The sequence below is a fragment of the Poecilia mexicana genome, unplaced genomic scaffold (assembly GCF_051168715.1).
Source record: "Poecilia mexicana isolate PSO_F unplaced genomic scaffold, ASM5116871v1 scaffold_1, whole genome shotgun sequence".
Lineage (NCBI taxonomy): Eukaryota > Metazoa > Chordata > Actinopteri > Cyprinodontiformes > Poeciliidae > Poecilia > Poecilia mexicana.
In genome coordinates, this window is record NW_028263370.1 from 21748670 (window position 1) to 21767138 (window position 18469).

An 18469-nucleotide genomic window follows, 5' to 3' on the forward strand; every position below is an offset into this window, starting at 1 on the left:
TTCCGGTTTCTATTCAAGAGCCGGATCATTTGGCTCAAATAAACTAAGTGATCCGGGAGAGATCATCATATTAGACAACTTGTCACATATTCTTCCTTAGAAATTAGGACAGTGTTGACATTAGCTTGGCCAAGAGAAACGTCTTTATAGTCTTTATCAGGCGTACCACCAACACAATACAAAAGTTCAAGCTTGGGACTTTTTATAGAAAAAAAGAAGATGCAACTAATTGGGTTAAATTTTTTATGCATTAAAATCTATGTAATTAACGAATCAAAACTATTGCATTAATGCATTCATCTGACAGATGATGACTTCTTAAAGGACATAAAAGGTCTTCATGTTCTCTCTGACTTCAAGACAACAACGTCCTGCAAGGTGTTGTTTTACACCTTTCTCATTTAAACGAGAAACTTTTTTTTTTAGTTTTAATAAAATTTTAATCTTATCCTAATCAATTTCAGCGAGAAACATTCTCATTTTAACAAGATAATGCTCATGTATTAATTTTCTAGCTTTCGCAGTTAAACGATTCCATACATTAAACATTGTCGGAAAAATAGGACAGTTCGGTTCATTTAAAAGACCCGGCACATTGGATGGGCTCGGTCAACAGAGTCCCTCCTGAGAGCCACGCCCACCAACTGACGCTGAACAACAACACAATGCACACCCCTCTCTGAGATGCTCCGTGGCTGCTTCCACGCAAACTGCCACTCTGCCAGCCTGTTGGAGCAGGACCTCGGACATTATGGAGGTTTTCCTGTCTTTTCAAAGTCACATCCCTCTGAAGCAGATGTGATGCGAGTTTAACGCTGAACTCGCCGTCTATCCGTCCATCCATCAGCCGAGCCATGGCTCCGTCCCTCCTCCGAGCCTGCCGCAGTCTGGCTCTGTGGACCTGGCTGCTGTCCTTCTGCTTCGTCCAGCTGCTCTGCCTGGACTTCACGGCCGCAGAGAAAGAGGAGTGGTACACGGCCTTCGTCAACATCACCTACCTGGACCCCGTTTCCTCGGAGGTCCGGACGGAGAAGACCGAGTGCGGCCGGTACGGAGAGCACTCGCCCAAGAGAGAAGCCAGAGGTCGGGTCCTGATCCCCGGCCTCCCGCAGGACAGACAGGGCTGCGATCCGAACGTCCGCTTTCCCCCGGTCCCCCAGAACACGGCCTGGGTGGCGCTGGTGGCTGAAGGAAACTGCACATTCAGGGAGAAAATCCGCAACGCCGCAAACAGCAACGCGTCTGCGGTTGTTATATACAACAGTGCCAACGACACCATCACGATGCCGCACTCAGGTAAGAGGAAACCGGTCCGAATCGGACCAGAAACGCCGAGATTTTCAGTTGCGTTTGATGCGGTGATGTCAGAGAAGACGGATCTTCCTACAGGTGTCCGGCTGGTTAAGCGAGGCCTCGGAGCGGCTCTCACTAATCACTGCGCGAAACTTAGAGGGTGATTAATAGATCCTGGAGCTGGGGCCTCTGAGGTCTCCTGAATCAGTGGCATCTGATATATTATGAATGAATGATCTGGCTGAAGAACCGAATCAATGACCTGGATCCCCAAGGACAAGTTTCCTCCGAGTTCAGATGCTGACTGGAGCTCAGGAGTCAGGTTTCAGATGGTAAATAATCTCATTTCCATTCCAAGAAAAAGAGAACCAGAGTAAACTCAATTACAGAGTTAAAATAATTATGTTATAAAAAAAATATGTCTAAAAACCAGCCTGGTTCTTAGTGAAAAAATAATCACCTCTTAAATGGGCAGTATTATGTACGTTCCAGTGACATTTCATAGCACAATTAATGTTACATCAAATGTAACATAAAATAAATTAAAAGAAATTTGACTTGGCAATTTAACGACTTGAAATCGCACCTCTGTCTTTTTAAGAAGCTTCTGCTCTTTCTGACATTTCGCCTTCAGCATGTCATCACAACATTTCTACATTAAGCTGTTTACTGCGTTCTTATGGGTGTTGCACTGAGAAGTAGCTCATATAATGAGCTCAGCAGATGCTCAGTTCCACCAGGTGTTTGCTAATTGCTGCTGCCGCTAGTCTGAAGGAGCTGAGTGGGGAGTCGTGGGCAGGGGTGTTATGTGAGGTGGAAGCTTGATCTGGAGACTGCAACACCAAACATTTTGTACCCCAAACAGTTTCCATGGGAGATGAAAAGGCTTCTCAAACATGCATGACAGACAGAATCAAAGCAGGACTCCAGATATGTTTTTGATTCACATTATAACATGATAAGATCTAAAAGGTTGATTTTACATAATAATGACCCTTTAAAACTACTAACTGGTAGTGCCATCCTTGGTGTCAACAAGTGCAACTCCAAAACCCGGAGTTGCTCTCTGTTGTTTTGGTGTTGCTGTCAGAGTCTGATTTGTTGACAGAGCTCCGTCTTCCTGTTGAATAGCAGTGTGTTATCAGCCTGTTGCTGCTTTTCATAAAGGTGTGGCCGTCGTTAAGATTAAACAGAAACTTGGTGCTTTAAGGGAGTTTGATTAAAGGATCAGTAGAGTTCTAACAGATGTTAGGAGGAAAAAGCTTCAATAGTTCAATAACAATTTATTACGCACAGTGAAAACAATCTTGGCCCTACCACAGAAGTTAAAATCTACAGTCTTTCTTATTTCCCTTCCTACAGCCAAATGGCACCAAAGAAAATAAATGCTGCTCCCAGATTGGCTGCTTTGCAAGTGTTACAATGTCAAGTAGCATTGTGCCAAAGTATTTCAGCTCCTTGATCTGCATTTTCTTTGAAAATTTTAGATTTGCTCTGCAACTGAATCTGCAAATACTGAAACACAAATAGGTAGGTAGGTGTTCACTGTACAGCAATCTTTCTTATTTTTGGTAAGAACATGTTCAGCAACCAGCTGCTTTTCATAGCAAATGTTCATATGAAACCTTAATATTTCCATAATTAAAGTTCAGTTGGGTTTGTAAAAAAATTAAATCAAACAATCATTTAACAATTTATGCCATACAGTATGAAAAATAATTTTGAATGTGGCTAAGTATTCGTTGAATACTTTATAGGAATAGGTGACTGCTATAATTAACCACATTTACACATTTTCCCTTTGAGTTCATATTTCTGCCGAAAGAATCTGAAACCTTTTTCTCATTAGGTTTGTGTCTCTTTCAGATGGTTTCCTTATGATTTACTGTCAGTTTCTTTGAGGAGGATAAGATAAATCCCACATCGCTAAGCAACTCTACAGTTATTTCTGTTGACATAAAGCTCAAAGTTGGTGCATAGATTATTGTATTTTACAGAGTTTGTCCTTTAAATTACTCTGTCGAGCTGGGGAGATGCATTAATTCCCACCAGCTCCGTATGGCCATGGCCAATAAAACCATAAATGTGCATGTGGAGATGTTTAAAGTTACAAAGGTGAAACATTAATTTGCAAAACAATAACTGTTCAAACACTGTCAGGGAGTTTTAATGCCCAGACAGTAACAATTAGTTAATTTGTCTGTATAGACAAAAACAACGAATGTTGAATCTGCTACTAAATGTGACCTCTGACAAGATGTAGATCTTCACCAGATTACAGCAGTGGTATCCAAACCTTTTACCAAAGAATTAGGACCACGTTAAGAAAAATTAAAAAAATAAATGACAAAAATAAGTCAAAATACAAGAATAAAGTAATAATTTTACAACTTTAATCTCATAATATTGACTCTGGCAGCAGCATCCTGGCTAAGTTGTGTCTACCTAATTTATATTTTTGTTTCTATTTTATAGAAACCAAGGAAAACACAACTACAGTCTAATGAGCATAAAATAAAAGCATGCACCAATTTTTCTTCATGCTGTTTTAACCTCAAACTAGATTTTTGTAAAGTAGTCACAGTCTGAAACGTAAGATCTGATTCAGTTAGGCACGGTACCACAAAATCCCACTGATGTTTCCATTCAGTCAATCTATATGTAATATCTATATGTAATATCTATATGGCTAAACAAAGTCACCTGTCTTGTCCATGTTGACAACTACAAGTTTCCAGTTCATGCCAGGATCAAGTCTTGGTGCTAAAGTTGCATCTCATATACTTGTTCTACCTCAGAAAAGGAACAGTAAAATTTTTCAGCCAAGTCTGTTTTAGTGTTTAATAAAATAATTTGTGACATTAGTGAGATTTTTACCAGAATACCACACGAGCAGCAACTGTGAATGTTTTACAAAAGACTCGTTACATAAAGGGAATAATCAGTGTGACAGACAAAAGGTACCAAAGTGCTGCAAATGTTGCTAATGTGTGGGATTCAAAGCCTGGGACGCTTCAGGAAACGTGCTTTCTCTCTGCAGGATCATTATCTGTTTGAACCCCAGTTTTGTTTGGTGATGAGGCGCCGTTTATGGGGAGTGACAAATGGATGAAACACCGCAGGGAGCCTCCCTCACTGTCTGATTCTCTGTCACACACAGGCAACAGAGGGAGAATGATGTAACTGTGCTCCGATTGCTAAACAGTTCTTGGAATCATTATCTGAGTTACAGAAGAGGGAGCAGAGCTTCGGTAGTCACTCACAATGTTTTTCTCTTGTCATCTTCCTATCACACGTCCAGCATTGCTCCACAGGTTTTTAAATCTAATCTCTCAGTTTGGGGAAGTCATTGAAGTTGTAGGGTTAGGGTTAGGTGTTTCATTAAATTAAATCAGTAAATTAAAAAAATCATTTTGGAGCAAAGTCCTACAGTCTACTGAGACTAAAATGATTATTCTAACATTTGGTGGAAAAAAATGAAAGTTTGCAAGCCTGAGAACACCATCCGCACTTTGAAGTTCACAAAAAGATGGCATCATGTTGAAAGAACATAATGTTGACATATTTAAGAAACTTCTCATGATCTCCTTCAGGAAGTTAACGCTTTGCTTCCAAATGGACAATAAGCACTCCACCAAAGTAGCTACAACACAGTAACAATTTATGCATAAATCAACAGATGGTTGCTGGCAGGAAGCCTTTAAGAGAGGATTTGGTTGAGCTTCTTCATCTAAGCTCCCAGCAATCAGCCCAAGGTTTCTCACAGTGCTTTGGCATTGTGAGAAACCTTAAAGCACAACATACATTTACATTCAGTTGGAACTCCTTCCAGGAGAAATTAACATTTTTGTAGACTGTGAAGTCTTGTTCAACTTTGCTCTTTGTTGTGCTTCATGTGTTGCACAGATACAGGCGACATCGTGGCTATCATGATCCCTGAACCTAAAGGTCGGGAGATTGTGAATTTACTGGAGCAGCGCTTCGTGGTGGTGATGCACATCAGTGTGGGAACGCGCAACCTGCAGAAATATGTGAGCAGAACGTCTGTGGTGTTTGTTTCCATCTCCTTCATCGTCCTCATGATCATCTCACTCGCCTGGCTCGTGTTCTACTACATCCAGAGGTTCCGCTACGCTAACGCACGAGACCGCAACCAGGTATGACCGACCGCAACCCTTCAGAGCATTTTGATATTATCTCAATTTTTGTAAGAGGTTCATTTATGCAAGTTACATTTCTCACACAGAATTGGAAAATAATGTTGGACATCCATGTTTTAAGGTCTGCTATTCAAATCTGTGAAATGGGCGACCCACAGGGATCCACTTTAGGGCCGCTGCTCTTCTCCTTATTTATGAATGCATTTCCTTACAGATGACATGAAGATGTTCAGTTCCAAATACCAATTCCAGTTGCACCCAAGCCAAACTGTCTGTGGGTTTCTGTCAGTAAGTGATTTGGAGAAAATCTTTTAAGTAACTCAAATGCAGTTCAAACCTTTCAGGACTTTTTTTCGTTTTTGATTCCCAATTGATTTGTGAAGCTTATATTTGGAAAATGTCTTCAACAATCATGACACAACAATTCACTGCCCAGACAAAAAGGATGCAAACATTTTCAGAATGTTTAATAGCAGAACTTAAAAGCTTCTATAGATAAAACATAATTGTAATACATTTAGCCTTCCTGTTATCTGCTGCATAACAGGCAAAACACAAGATGGAGATAAAAACCATTAAAATCCGTTAAAGTCTGCTGCAAATCTTATAAATTAAGCAAATCAGTGAGATGCTAGTTTTCTTTGCAGCTTAATTTTTTTTTGTTGGCTTTTCAAGCATATTTGCCACAGAAAGACGCCTCTGACCATTACTGTGTTGTTTTTGTGTGTGTTTTCTGCCTGCAGAGGCGTTTGGGAGATGCTGCTAAAAAGGCCATCAGTAAGCTTCAAGTGCGCACTTTAAAGAAAGGAGACAAGGTAAAGCAGATTCTGCACACTTTGTAATTAAAATAAAAAACAACAAAAAGCTCATGACTTAAAACATATAGCAGCCTGTCCTGGTTTTGTTTTGATTATTGATTAGTTGATTGGTAATGGTTATTGATTGTGAAACTTTGCAAGGCGGACTAATAACCAGGAAGTCTAGATGTGAAGTTGAAATTTTTCCTTCAAACTGTTTTAGGTGAGGTTTACAGGATAAACCTCAACTTAAGTAGGAACATGTCTTGAAATTGTTTATCCTGTTTTTTTGTTTGTTTGTTTTTACTTAAGATATGACCAGATCATGGCATTTTAACATGAGTGTGCTTACTGCTCTGAGATCTTTTCTTGAAAACACTGGAATTTAGCCTCTTGATGTTTTGTTTGTGTTTAAGGAAACTGAACCAGACTTTGACAACTGTGCAGTTTGCATTGAATGCTACAAACCCAATGACGTTGTGAGGATATTACCCTGCAGGTGAGTTTTCTGTCTGCCGAATGCCTTAACATCGATTTGATCACAGACAGCAGAGCCCCCAGTCTTTAGACGTTCCACTGTTCACCATGTTTCTGATGTGTATGTTTCATCTCGTCTGGTCAGACATGTCTTCCATAAACACTGTGTAGATCCGTGGCTGCAAGACCACAGAACGTGTCCGATGTGCAAAATAAACATCCTGAAAGCTCTGGGAATTCCTGTAAGCTACGTTTTTGGTTTATTTACTAAGTGTATCATTACACTGATGCTATTTCCTATTTAAAGGCTGGTAAGATGCTAAGCATATGTTTAATCTGTTCCAGTTCAGTGCTGACTGTACCAGTGAGACTCCCCCAGATTACGAGACAAGTGTTGGGGGTCCTCTGACCAACCCCATCAGCGCTGCGAGTGAAATCACAGTCAACGAGAGTTCAGTGGTGCTGGATCCTGCAGGAAGGGTGATAGATCTGCACCAACTCCATCATTACCAAGAAACGACGTCGCAGGCAGGACAGAGCCACATTATTGCAAGCTGTACGTCCACAGGTTACACATGCTTCATCGCATTACCAACACGTCAGTGTGGAAAGGTTTTAGCCTGAAATATGGAGCCGAACTCATTGTGATTGGCTTTATAACTGAAAACATTAGGGATGTAAAAAAAAAAAAAAAAAAAGATTTGCTACCACCAAGTGGCTAAAAAGGGTAACTGCAAGCTGTTCAGAAGACTTGCTTCTTGATTCTATAGCTTGAATATTATCATCAGAGACATGAATTTTGTACTAAATAATTTTAATCAGCTTTGGATGGTATTACGAGAGGAAAATTTTTAAAGCTTATTAACCCTTTTTAAAACATTTTTGACTCGTTATATCCTCTCTTATGTCCGGATTCAGGAAATGCTGTGTGCAAAGACTGAGATCACACAGAGATATCACAATAATCAGCATTTATTCAAGACAGATGCATACTATCACCACAAAAGCACATCACAAAACATCAGAAAACTCAAAGCACAAACGACACATGAATTTACCTGAAAGAGGGAAAAAGACAAAAGATGGAAACGACAAACAAACAACAACCCTTTCTAAACAAAGAAGAACAGAGTTCCTCATTAACTGGCCTGAATTCATGCTGTTTTATGGCTTTCTGAGCAGAGAAAAACAGAAATAGGTATTTCACAGATAAGTGTGAAACCTGGAATCTCTCCCGTCTTCTCCCTACTCAGGTACCTCAAAGAGAAACTTAAAATCATGTAGGAAGTTGAAGCAAATGTTATCTCCACAGACCTCATTTGTTCTCCTGTCATTCAGCACTTCAAAAGATTGACTCTTGCTGTAAACCAAAAGTAACACAAAAATCAGCGGGGCAGAATGGGGTGCAATTCCTTTTTCTAACCTATCAAATGAAAGAATTATCCTGAGTATAAGAATTAACACAATCATTTTCCAAGAACCTTTCACCATAAACCTGAGCACTTTTCAAATACTAAACAAAAGATTTTCTTTCACACATTTTCTATTTGATTCTGATAAACTAACAGACAATTTCAGAATGAATTAATCACTAACTAAAATTATTAATTCTAAAACTATGATTAGACTATTTTCAATCAGAGCATGCTGTTAATTACTAAGAAAAACGTCTTACAAATTAGATGATAGTGGTTTTAGATTTTCTATGTTGTATTCAGTTTTTTCACCAATCTTCACACCATCCCAGATGCTAGTTTGGAAGACTTTTATGATCTTCTGTGAACAGGGCAAAGTTCTCTCTCTCACGCTCATCCAAATGATACTGCCTTCCTGCAAATGCTAATTTTATGGCCTCCTGACCAATGATAACCAAACAGGCCCTACTAAAAGGTACCTTCAGATCTCTGTCTATCATTCCTTCCTGTAAGTTGAGACCTTACCCATCAACAGTTTTAGATTAAATCATTAACATAAACCTATTCTAAAGTAAGAATTTTGTTCAAAGTAACCATGCTCATACCTTTCTCACACGTCATATGACTAACTGTATTTAAACACTAAAAATATTCATTTTTCCTCAACAACGGGAACATTTGAGTTGACTTGGTATTTATTTATTTAGACTAATTAAACTTAATTACTACTAATCAAAAAAACTTTCTGATACCATAAAATGTGTTAATTTACAGACAAAGATACTTAAAGACTTAAAAGTAATGATAACATGCTGTGGGCGACCATGCTTGACTTTTTGGCCATAAAATAGGACGCCATAAAATCTAACTCAAATCCCACCACAAGGGGGTGGTAAGTCAACAGAATACGAATACAGACTTTTCTAAGTTATTTTTAAAGTTCGTCTAGTCTTATTTCAAGACTTTGTGTTTTGCGATGTTGACTCACCTTTGTTTGACCCTCCAGGTGAGAACCAGCCTCCGATGAGCAGCGATTCAGACACGTCTGCTATCCTGAGTGTTGATGCCAGCGTGTCGGAAGCAGACTTTCCTTTGGAGCAGGAGCACGATGACGCGAAGTCCAGGGACAATACATGTTGAGGAAACATTCTGCAGAAAAGATGCACAAAAGCAACACATGAGGGATTGAGAGATTATTCACGTTTGGTCGTAAAGAAGATCCAAAAACACTCGGTTCTGTTTCACTGACTATAGACAGATTTGTCATGTTGCTTGTTGTGCTTCATGGAGACCAGACCATGACGAACAGCTCTCACATTGTCAAACCTCAGAGCGGTTTCACATACTACAAAGACAAACTGCGACGATGATGATGGAGACTGGACACAACATGGCCTCCCTAATGCATGTGTGCAGCTTCGGTCAGCATGACATCGAGGATCACTGCCAAAAACAAACAGTGCACACTTAGCACTGTGCAAAAGTGTTGAGTTGTCCCTCATTATTCCTTCCAGCTCTACGTGATCTGGATCAGCAGTTCTCCAGAGTTTCTGACGTCTCCTTCGTCTCTGCTTAAATTTTTTCTATTCCTTGATGACATGCCATTCACATACTGTTCATGTGCTGTGGATGTGTTTTTAGGCCTGTGAATCATTCCTTTATTTGCCTTTTTTCCCCTCATTTCTGAACACATAAAATATTTAGTAAGACCTTTAGAAACTCTGGAGAAAAACTGGTCTGAACCACATTTAAAGGTTGCAAGAACTGGAAAGAACGAAATCGGCAGTGACTGAAGACTTTTGCACAGTTCTGTAGCTCATATACCAGCAGTTTGCAGTCCAAAACAGCTGCTATTAACTCCCTCACCAAATTTGCTAGTACATCACCTGAAAACTTGATGATTTTTTTAAAAGGTTCCAAACAAGAAGTTAGAAAATTCAAGCACATGTTCTTCTGATTTTATAAAAGTAAAGGTTTTCCATTTTTTAACTTTCTGTAAATGCCTGTTATGGAAATAAGCAAGCACAACTAGATCTCTGTGTGAGCCTTTAGATTTTTGAAGTGATGTCCTGGTTGCCCTTCTGAAACTGCTGCTGATTATTCCATAACCAGAAGTTAATAACCCCACAGAGTTGTGACAGTTCAACATCGCTGTTTAATTGTTGCCACATTTTTGAATGAAAGCACAGGTTTATGAGGCAGTTAGAGCTCAAAATGTCCGTTACACTTGTTTCCACCACTTCAATAACAAAAAAGTGAACTACAATAATCATCAAAATATCTTCAAACGGTCATTGTAGACGGTGATGCTGTGGGCAGGAAGTTCCCTGGCAGCTGTCAGTCTTGCAACTAATCCGAAACGGCCTCTGACTGAAGACTGTTGCTGTATGACAGACAGTCTTATGACTGACAAGATACGCTAATAATAATAATATCTGGGCAGCTGAGACGATTCTCCACAGAAAAGTCCTGGATGACATCATCCATTGTTAAGTACTGCTAATCCACCTCATTTGCTTTTACTCTTTAAATCTGACATTTCTGGTTTTTAGAAAGGACTGGTACTAAATCTTTCACAGTAGTAAAAACCTTTTACATTTTACCTTTGAGGATGAAGCAACACAAAGGCACTCTGTTGCTTTTACCCACTAGAGACTCAAATTCCTCTCAGAAACTGAAAGAGACCAAAAACATATCTGAACGAGTGTATTTTAGGTTTTGTTTCAGCAGATCAAAATTGTGTGACAATAGAATTATGCCAGCTCCAATTTTATAATTATTTACTTTACAATATGAAAAACTACATTCAAGTTAGATTTTAGTTAGACATATTTTGTTTAATTTAATGTTTCGGTTCACCAAGCAAGTAGTTTTCCAGGTATCCTTCATGGAGTTTGATCAGAAGTTCTTGTTTCTAGCGACTCAGACTTTTCTCTTTGTTTCTGCAGAGTCCTGCAGGCTCTGTTGTAACAGCTGTTTGGGTCGATTGGTTCATGTTATTGCACATTCCCCTGTTTCAGAAACCTTTGCCCCCATTGAAAAAGCCTTTGTTGTTTCTAGGAGATTTACTTTTGGCTTTTTATCAGCTGATGATTCGGGAATCGAAACGTTCTGCTTGGAAAACTTTTCTAACTTACTGCCTAAGAAACTGGAGATCGTTCTTTTATTGGTACACCAGCACATGTACATGTAGCAGACAGTTTCAGGATCAAAAGGGATCATAAATGTCTGAGTATCAGCTAAACTAAATCGTTTGTTTCAAAAACCAGCCAAATATGCCAAGTTTCTCACTAAAATCCTTTTCCTTATCCTTTAAGAGAACAATGTACCAGCTATCCTTGTGATTGAATCAATGCTTATGCGTGTGGGTTTTTTTTAAAGAAACACGTACATGAGCTAAGTTTGGGTGAAAATAATTTATTTTATTAGATTTTCTCAAATTGCAGACATGGAACAAATGCCCAGAAGAGTGATGGTGTGTCATCTGTAAGAGGAAGAACTTTACGTATTAGTTTGATTGGTATAAACCGTTTAACCTGTTGCTACCACCCTCCACATTTATTCCCACTCTTGGTAAAGATAGAAAATATTTCACTGAAGTACCATAATTTCAGGAAACAATGTGGTTTGTGCAGATCCAGTTAATTTAATCTTTTCCATTACTGCCTAGGTTGTGAGTGTAGACAAGCTTAGGCAGGCCATTTCCAGACAGTTTTACGTCATTTAAACGGAATATTCTCATATATATCTAATATTTAAGATTAAGAGAAATGGGTCTCTGTGTAACATATTTATTTCCCATGGGAAAAAAAACATAAAAACATTATTCAGTTGTGTGTATTTCAGAGGAAATGTTCATGGTAGAAGTAATTTGTGACATTGTTACAACGACCAATAATGAATGGGAATCTTTTTTCTTCCCTCACTAAATAAATTATATTAAATTAAAGGTTGGACACTTCTGAAAGTTTAATAAAGTTCCTGCAAGTAGATATTAATTTAGCTTAAACCTTTCTTCTACTGAGGGAGGGTAAAGTGTGACTAATGCTGAGTAATGATAATAAAAACTCAAAATACAAAGGTCAAACTCTATAGAAAAGTTTCAGGTCAGGGGTCAGCACCCATTAAAATTCAACAAGTCATTTTTGCACTTTTTCCTCCTTACAATTTATCTTGAGCTGCGAAACTTTCAAAAACGATAAAAGTTATGCAATTGTTTTATGAGTTTTTGAATGAAAATAAGATTATTTCTATTTTATATTTTTATAAAAGTTAAAAAAAGGATTTCGTAAGCTTAGGGATAATAAAATCTTATTACTGCAGTTTGGTTCTTAAAGAGGCGGTATTATGTAAAATCAACTTTTAAATCATTATGTTATAATGTTATTTCCTCATCAAAAACAAACCTGGAGTGCTGACCTTGATTCTTTCATGCATGTTTGAGAAATCCTATAATCTCCATGGCAACCATTTGCTAAGTGGACTTAGCTCTTCCTCCTAGAGGCTGCAGTTTCCAAACTTCCAAGCTTTCACCTCGCAGAGCAGCCCTCCCCCACTCAGCTCCTTCAGACTAGCCAGCAGCAATTAGCAACACCTGAACATTTGCTGAGCCAATTTTACAAGCTTCTTCTCAGAGCAACGCTGGTAAATATGTTGCTAAAGACTTAACAGAGGAGCCATGTTGTGATGACTTCCTGAGAGAACAGGAGTTTTTAAAGAGACAGGGACCCAATTTCAAGGCGCTAAATTACAAAGTCAAATTTTCTTTATCATATTAAATATGCATAGCATTTTAATAAGAACTGAAGGTAACATAGTTACTTAATTGTGCAACAAAATGGCATTATGTCCAGGAAAATTCATAATACTGCCCCTTTAAATTACGTAAAAACAGAGTAACTGCTGAAACACTGCTTAGTTATATCTGCCCAAACTTAAGTGAACCTTTAGTCCCTAAAGAGCTAAAGGTTGCAGTCCCCTGTTTGCAAAACAGATTGTGTCATAGAGCCATCAAGTGTTTTTACACGTTTATTTATTCCAAATATGTAAATGTGGGGGTGCTAACAGCAGCAATTCGTTCATTGCAGTAAAAGATTCTAAGAGGCTCATTTAGATTTGCTGAGCAGAAAATGGCGTCTATTACTGTTTACAGGGTTTTGACTGACTGTCAGGCGTCCTGGGAACTGCCTGATGACAATTAAACTGTTTATTTCCAGATTTGTGTGATTAACTGTTAACATAAAGGAATGTACAGATATTAATGAAAACCCTCCAAGAAACCTCTCCTAAAATTAGAAGCTATTTACGTTTTGTAATTTCAAGGAAATTTTAGAAAATGATTTAAAAATTTTGCTTAATTTTTAGGTCTGTAAACGTCAGCCTTAAATCGTTGTTTTATTTTGATCTTAGCCAGCCATTCTTGGTTTTATTTTTGTTTTTTTTATGTGGTTTGTATGGCACACTGCCCAGGGCAGCACATAATTGGGAACACCTAAGCACTTGACTATTTTTTGTTTTGTTTGGTTTTCTTCCAGTTTTGCCCCAAACAGGTTTCATTTTGCTTCCTCACATGTCCCTTCAATACGAGGTAATCATTGTAGGAAAATACGTCTACAAGATTTGCAGCCTCTTGTGTATTTTCCATTGTCTTTTTAATGAATTGTGGCTGTATTTGATCATCTATGGCTCATAAATGGGATTTATGAAACCTTTATTCTGTTTGTTAAATTACAAATGGAACAAAGGACATTTTAACCTTAATCTGTTGTTGGGATGGAGAAAAAGGGGGTCCGCCCAGGGCAACATTAAAGGATGAGCCGCCACTGTCCGTATGGATGTATTTACACTCAGTCGTGTTGCACTTTAACCATTCTGATGGTGGGGAAAAACTTAACTTAAACTATAAAAGCACATGTGGTAGCTACAAGGGGTATATTACTCAATGTGAGTGATTTGATGCACATGAAAATATTCTGAGATTTTCTCTGTTTTGTGTGGTGCAGGATATAAGACCAAACATAAGTAACTCAGTTTTGCAGTGTAACGACATGGTGTTGGTTTCTTGTGCCCCACTCGATGCATGTGTTTGAATGCATTTTGAAATAAATCCTAATCTGTTTTATTTTATTTCGATTTTTCTCTGTTTTCCTTTTTGAAAAGTTTCCCAGAGAAGGTTACACCCAACACAGTTTTGTTCAAATAGCAGTCCAACATGACTAAATAGATAAACCACTATTTTGGAACATATTCTGATGCGAGCACATGTGACCCAATACTGACAATCTTTTCTCATTGATCTATTTAGGCAGAATACAGATAAAATGTCTTTGATTTGATTGATAAAGTCATATTTAAGCACACAACTGTTATTTTGAAGGTTCTGTTTATATGAGGGCCATTTAAAACGTTATAGCGGGCCAGATTTGGCCCCCAAGCCTTGAGTTTGATACATGATGTAGGCCAACACCAAGAGTGACAGATAAATCATGTAAACTTGTGAATAATCCCATGTTTTGGTTGGTTGTGGTACTGAGTCAATAGTGCTTTCATCCTAAACAGTATACTAAAGTTCACTTCGCTGATTAGTTCAAGTTAGGGCGAGATGCACTTTCAAAATCAATGACCTATCAGAGAATCTTTTGATTTATTCACTGGAATATAAAAGGTCATTTCCAGGGAATTGATGCTAAAATCCAGCAGAGCAAATTCCCGTAGAGAGAGAGGGGGAATTTTTAACAGTTTTGTTTTCTTTCTACAGCAAAATGAATCTGTTAAAGCTTTCAGTATAGATATGGTATCAGTTCTAGATCCGTTTCAATAAATGTTCTTTGTTTCTTTGGAAATGAAAACAAGAAAATAAAGCACAGAGGTGTAAGTGCCATGGCTTAGGGATCAGGCCATCTAAAATCCACCATATTTATATTGATAATCAGAAGGGACCTAAGGAAAAATAGAATCGCACTTATAATATGGGAAAATGAATTGTAATAAGTGCAATTATCTGCCAGTGGAACTGGTAGTTTTTCATCAATATTAAGGCATTATTTACTTAAGACAAGCTCCTATATTTTGTGGAAAAGTTACTTGTGAGTTAGTTTTGTTTTATTTCACGTGCACTAAAATATTTGCACTAGAAACTGGACCAAAAATACTTGGTAAGATTTTGTGTTTTTGCATCCTCAGATGTTCCTGTAGGGGGCGCTGGAGAGAATCCAGGTTGATCTTTTTCGAGACTTAGTTTAAATGTGGTATTTATTTCCCTTCTGAATAAATGTGCTCAAATTAAAAGTTAAATCTTCCAGAATTTGACCAGATTATACTCCCAGAATAAAAATTCAATTTAGTTTCAGGATTTAAACACATTTTTACCACAAATAGCAACAAAAACAAAAGTGTGGAGGGAACTATATGTAGCAGCTTCATCTTCAGTTTTCTTTTCACCAAAAGGTAAAAACAATAAATGCAGGTTTGAATCAGCAATTCTTTTAAACTCTGTGGATTCCTGAACCAAAAAGCAAAACAAACTGGAATGGATTTCCTTCCTGTCTTTTAAAAGGAGAAGTGAGCCAGTGTTTGCAAAGAATGGGGATGTGAGGTAGGAACCAAGAAGTGGAACAAATAGTCCTAGATGATCCGTTCTCATCTGATGGCCAACGGTGAATGGTGTCATCCTTTTCTTTACGGGTATAAAACGCTTATTTTGATGTTACCGTGAATAAAGTGAAGGGGAAAGCCCCCGATATTCACTGACAGTCCCTCTGAGTGGCTTTTGTTACCTCAGTAAAAGATTTCCTTCCATACTCTGCCCTCAAAGCAATTCATTTTGAAAAATTTAAATGTGGCCAAGTTGTTGTTGGTTTCAAAAGGTCAGGAACTGATATTATTGTCATTCCCACCAGCCTGCAGTTCAGACCTCTCTTCTATAAACACACAGCGGGGGGAAGCCAAAGCAGAGGTACAGTATGGTGAATTACTCATTTCTTCCTCTGCCTCAGCAGAACCATCATCTGTAACCCTGTCAGCCCTGAGAGTCTGCGGCGTGGAGACTCAGAGTGGTTCATTGAAGGGGAAAGTTCGTAAACAACCACCTGAACCCAGAGCTGAGTCAACCGACGAGTGAGCAGCTGCTCCCCCATCTTTCTGTATCCTGTTTTTGAGGCCACACAGAACAGGAAGCAAAGCAAAGCTGCTCTCAGGATGTGTGCATGTTGGGCGCGCAACGGTCTTCACTCCCAAAATCTGACTTTATTCGCCTGCTCAAGCTGAACTTTTAAAGAGACATATGTGATTCTGGGGCACACAGTGGTTGGTGGTTAGCAGTGTCACCTCAAAGCGAGGTCTCTGGTGAAAATCTCTGCAGAGTCTTCTCCTCAGACCTGAACTCTGAGCTCCAGGTCATCCAGAATTTAGATTTAGCTACCTTGCAAAAGGAGCTTTTTCACATTTCTTCATTTTTTTTCAACCACAAACTTCAGAATTTTATAATAAAGTGGAAGTGCTGTTTTGTATATTCAGCCCCCTTCACTCACAAAACCAAATTATATGCATCTGCACTCTGAAAAAAACTGAATTTTCTCTCATTTCTTGTGCAAGTGTCTTAATACACTTCAAATAAGACAAAATTAACTTACAAATAACTTTTCAGCAACACATAGGATCTTGGTTAAGTCAATAATTCCTTACTATTGGTAAAAAAAAAAGTGATAGTTCTACTGGCAGATTTGTTCACTTCAAATATGTTGAATTGTCTTTTTTGACAAAAAATTTGGGATAGGAAGTAGAACTTTATTAAAACAATAAAATAATAATTAATGAATTAAGGATGTCTTGGTCAAATAATTATTTCTTATTTCAAGTGCATTAAGATATTTGCAGTAGAAATGACACAGTAAATACTTGTTTTTGCAGTGTGACACCAATCAAAGCACATAAATATATTTTTGTTGAGTAATTAAAACAAGTTATGCAATCTAACCAAACCCTAAATTCGTCAAATGACGCTTCACAAAAAGTGTATGTTTTCACCAACAAAGCCACCTCTAACAATCATAAACACAATGACGCAAATTTCTCCCAAAAGGTTCGTTTTGCAACATCAATCTACACACACGGCTTTTAGTTAACACAAGAAGTTTTCTTGTGACTGGCAAAATGAGCGTGTAAGTCCGGAAAATGCATTTTGCCATGCATGTTACCACAGTTACAGAGGTAGTCTTTCTGCTTGGCCTGCAGGGAGTTGATGAATATGTTACTTGGAACAGTGAAATGCGCATTGACGCTCAAAAACATCATGAGAGTCGGCTATCAGTGTGACCTCCGGTTGTTTTTGCATCACTAAAAGAAAAAAAAATACATTTTGTTCCTTCTTATGTACGAGTTAAAGGAACACACCAAAACTAAACTGCTTAAGTTTTAAGGGGACACAATCGGCTCACGCTCCTCTGCCTCCTGCGCGTTGACGACATGCGAACGCTGTATGGAAAGTCGTTTGAGCATTTATTCGACTTAAAGAAGGATGTTCCTCTATTGCTTTGGATATTTGGAGAGCAGTACAAGTTGGACTCAAAACCACCAAGTCATCTGGATATATATAAGGTTGTTAATTAGTGTTATATATATATATATATATATATATATATATATATATATATATCAATTATAACTGATAACACTCAATTCTTCTATCAAATGCCACTGTTCAAAACTAAACCGATAATCAAGTGAAGAGATTTACTCTGCCAAGCAGGATTCTGCTGGATGGTGCAATGGATCAATAATAATCCAAGAAACCCACTTTTCCAGTTTTGTCCTCACTACTGGGTCATAAAACATTTTAAACAGAGTGCTAAAAGACGAGTTGATTTTTTTTTTGTCACCAATGTGTTTCAACAGTTCAGAGTAACGTCAGCTTGCCAAAGCCTTACCATGTTGTTTGGCAAGCATATTTTACAGCTCCAATTTATTTGAACTTTAAATTCATATTGTCTCATGAACAGACAGTATGATTGAAATAAAAAACAGCTTTTTGAAATATTTTCTGTTTTTGGTGATTTCTTTTTAAAAGATCAGAGAGGAAAAAAACTATTAAAATCGGAAATTGGATTTGGTATGAAAGTAATCAGATTTTATTTTGCTCAAACAACATTTTGTCACCTTCCTAAGTATAATTGTCTGGATCAATTTTTGGAAAAAGATAATGTAGGCAAAAAAAAGAAATCAATTTTGGCAAATTATGATAGGCCATTATTTTTAGGAAGGTGGCGATTTTTAATTTGGGAGGCATTTTCTGTGTAACACACACTTAGTGTCACACTTTCCCAAATATACC

The 18469-nt window shown here is 38.0% G+C and overlaps 1 protein-coding gene across 1 annotated transcript; it reads left to right on the forward strand.

Annotated features, from left to right (window-relative positions):
• Positions 1–632: 632 nt before the first annotated feature.
• On the forward strand, positions 633–14268 carry rnf150a (ring finger protein 150a). Its single transcript, XM_015011268.2, has 7 exons — positions 633–1296; positions 5200–5450; positions 6197–6268; positions 6667–6749; positions 6873–6969; positions 7073–7283; positions 9149–14268. The coding sequence occupies exons 1-7, from the start codon at positions 855–857 to the stop codon at positions 9280–9282; spliced, it is 1290 nt and encodes a 429-aa protein (XP_014866754.1). The 5' UTR covers positions 633–854; the 3' UTR covers positions 9283–14268.
• Positions 14269–18469: the final 4201 nt, after the last annotated feature.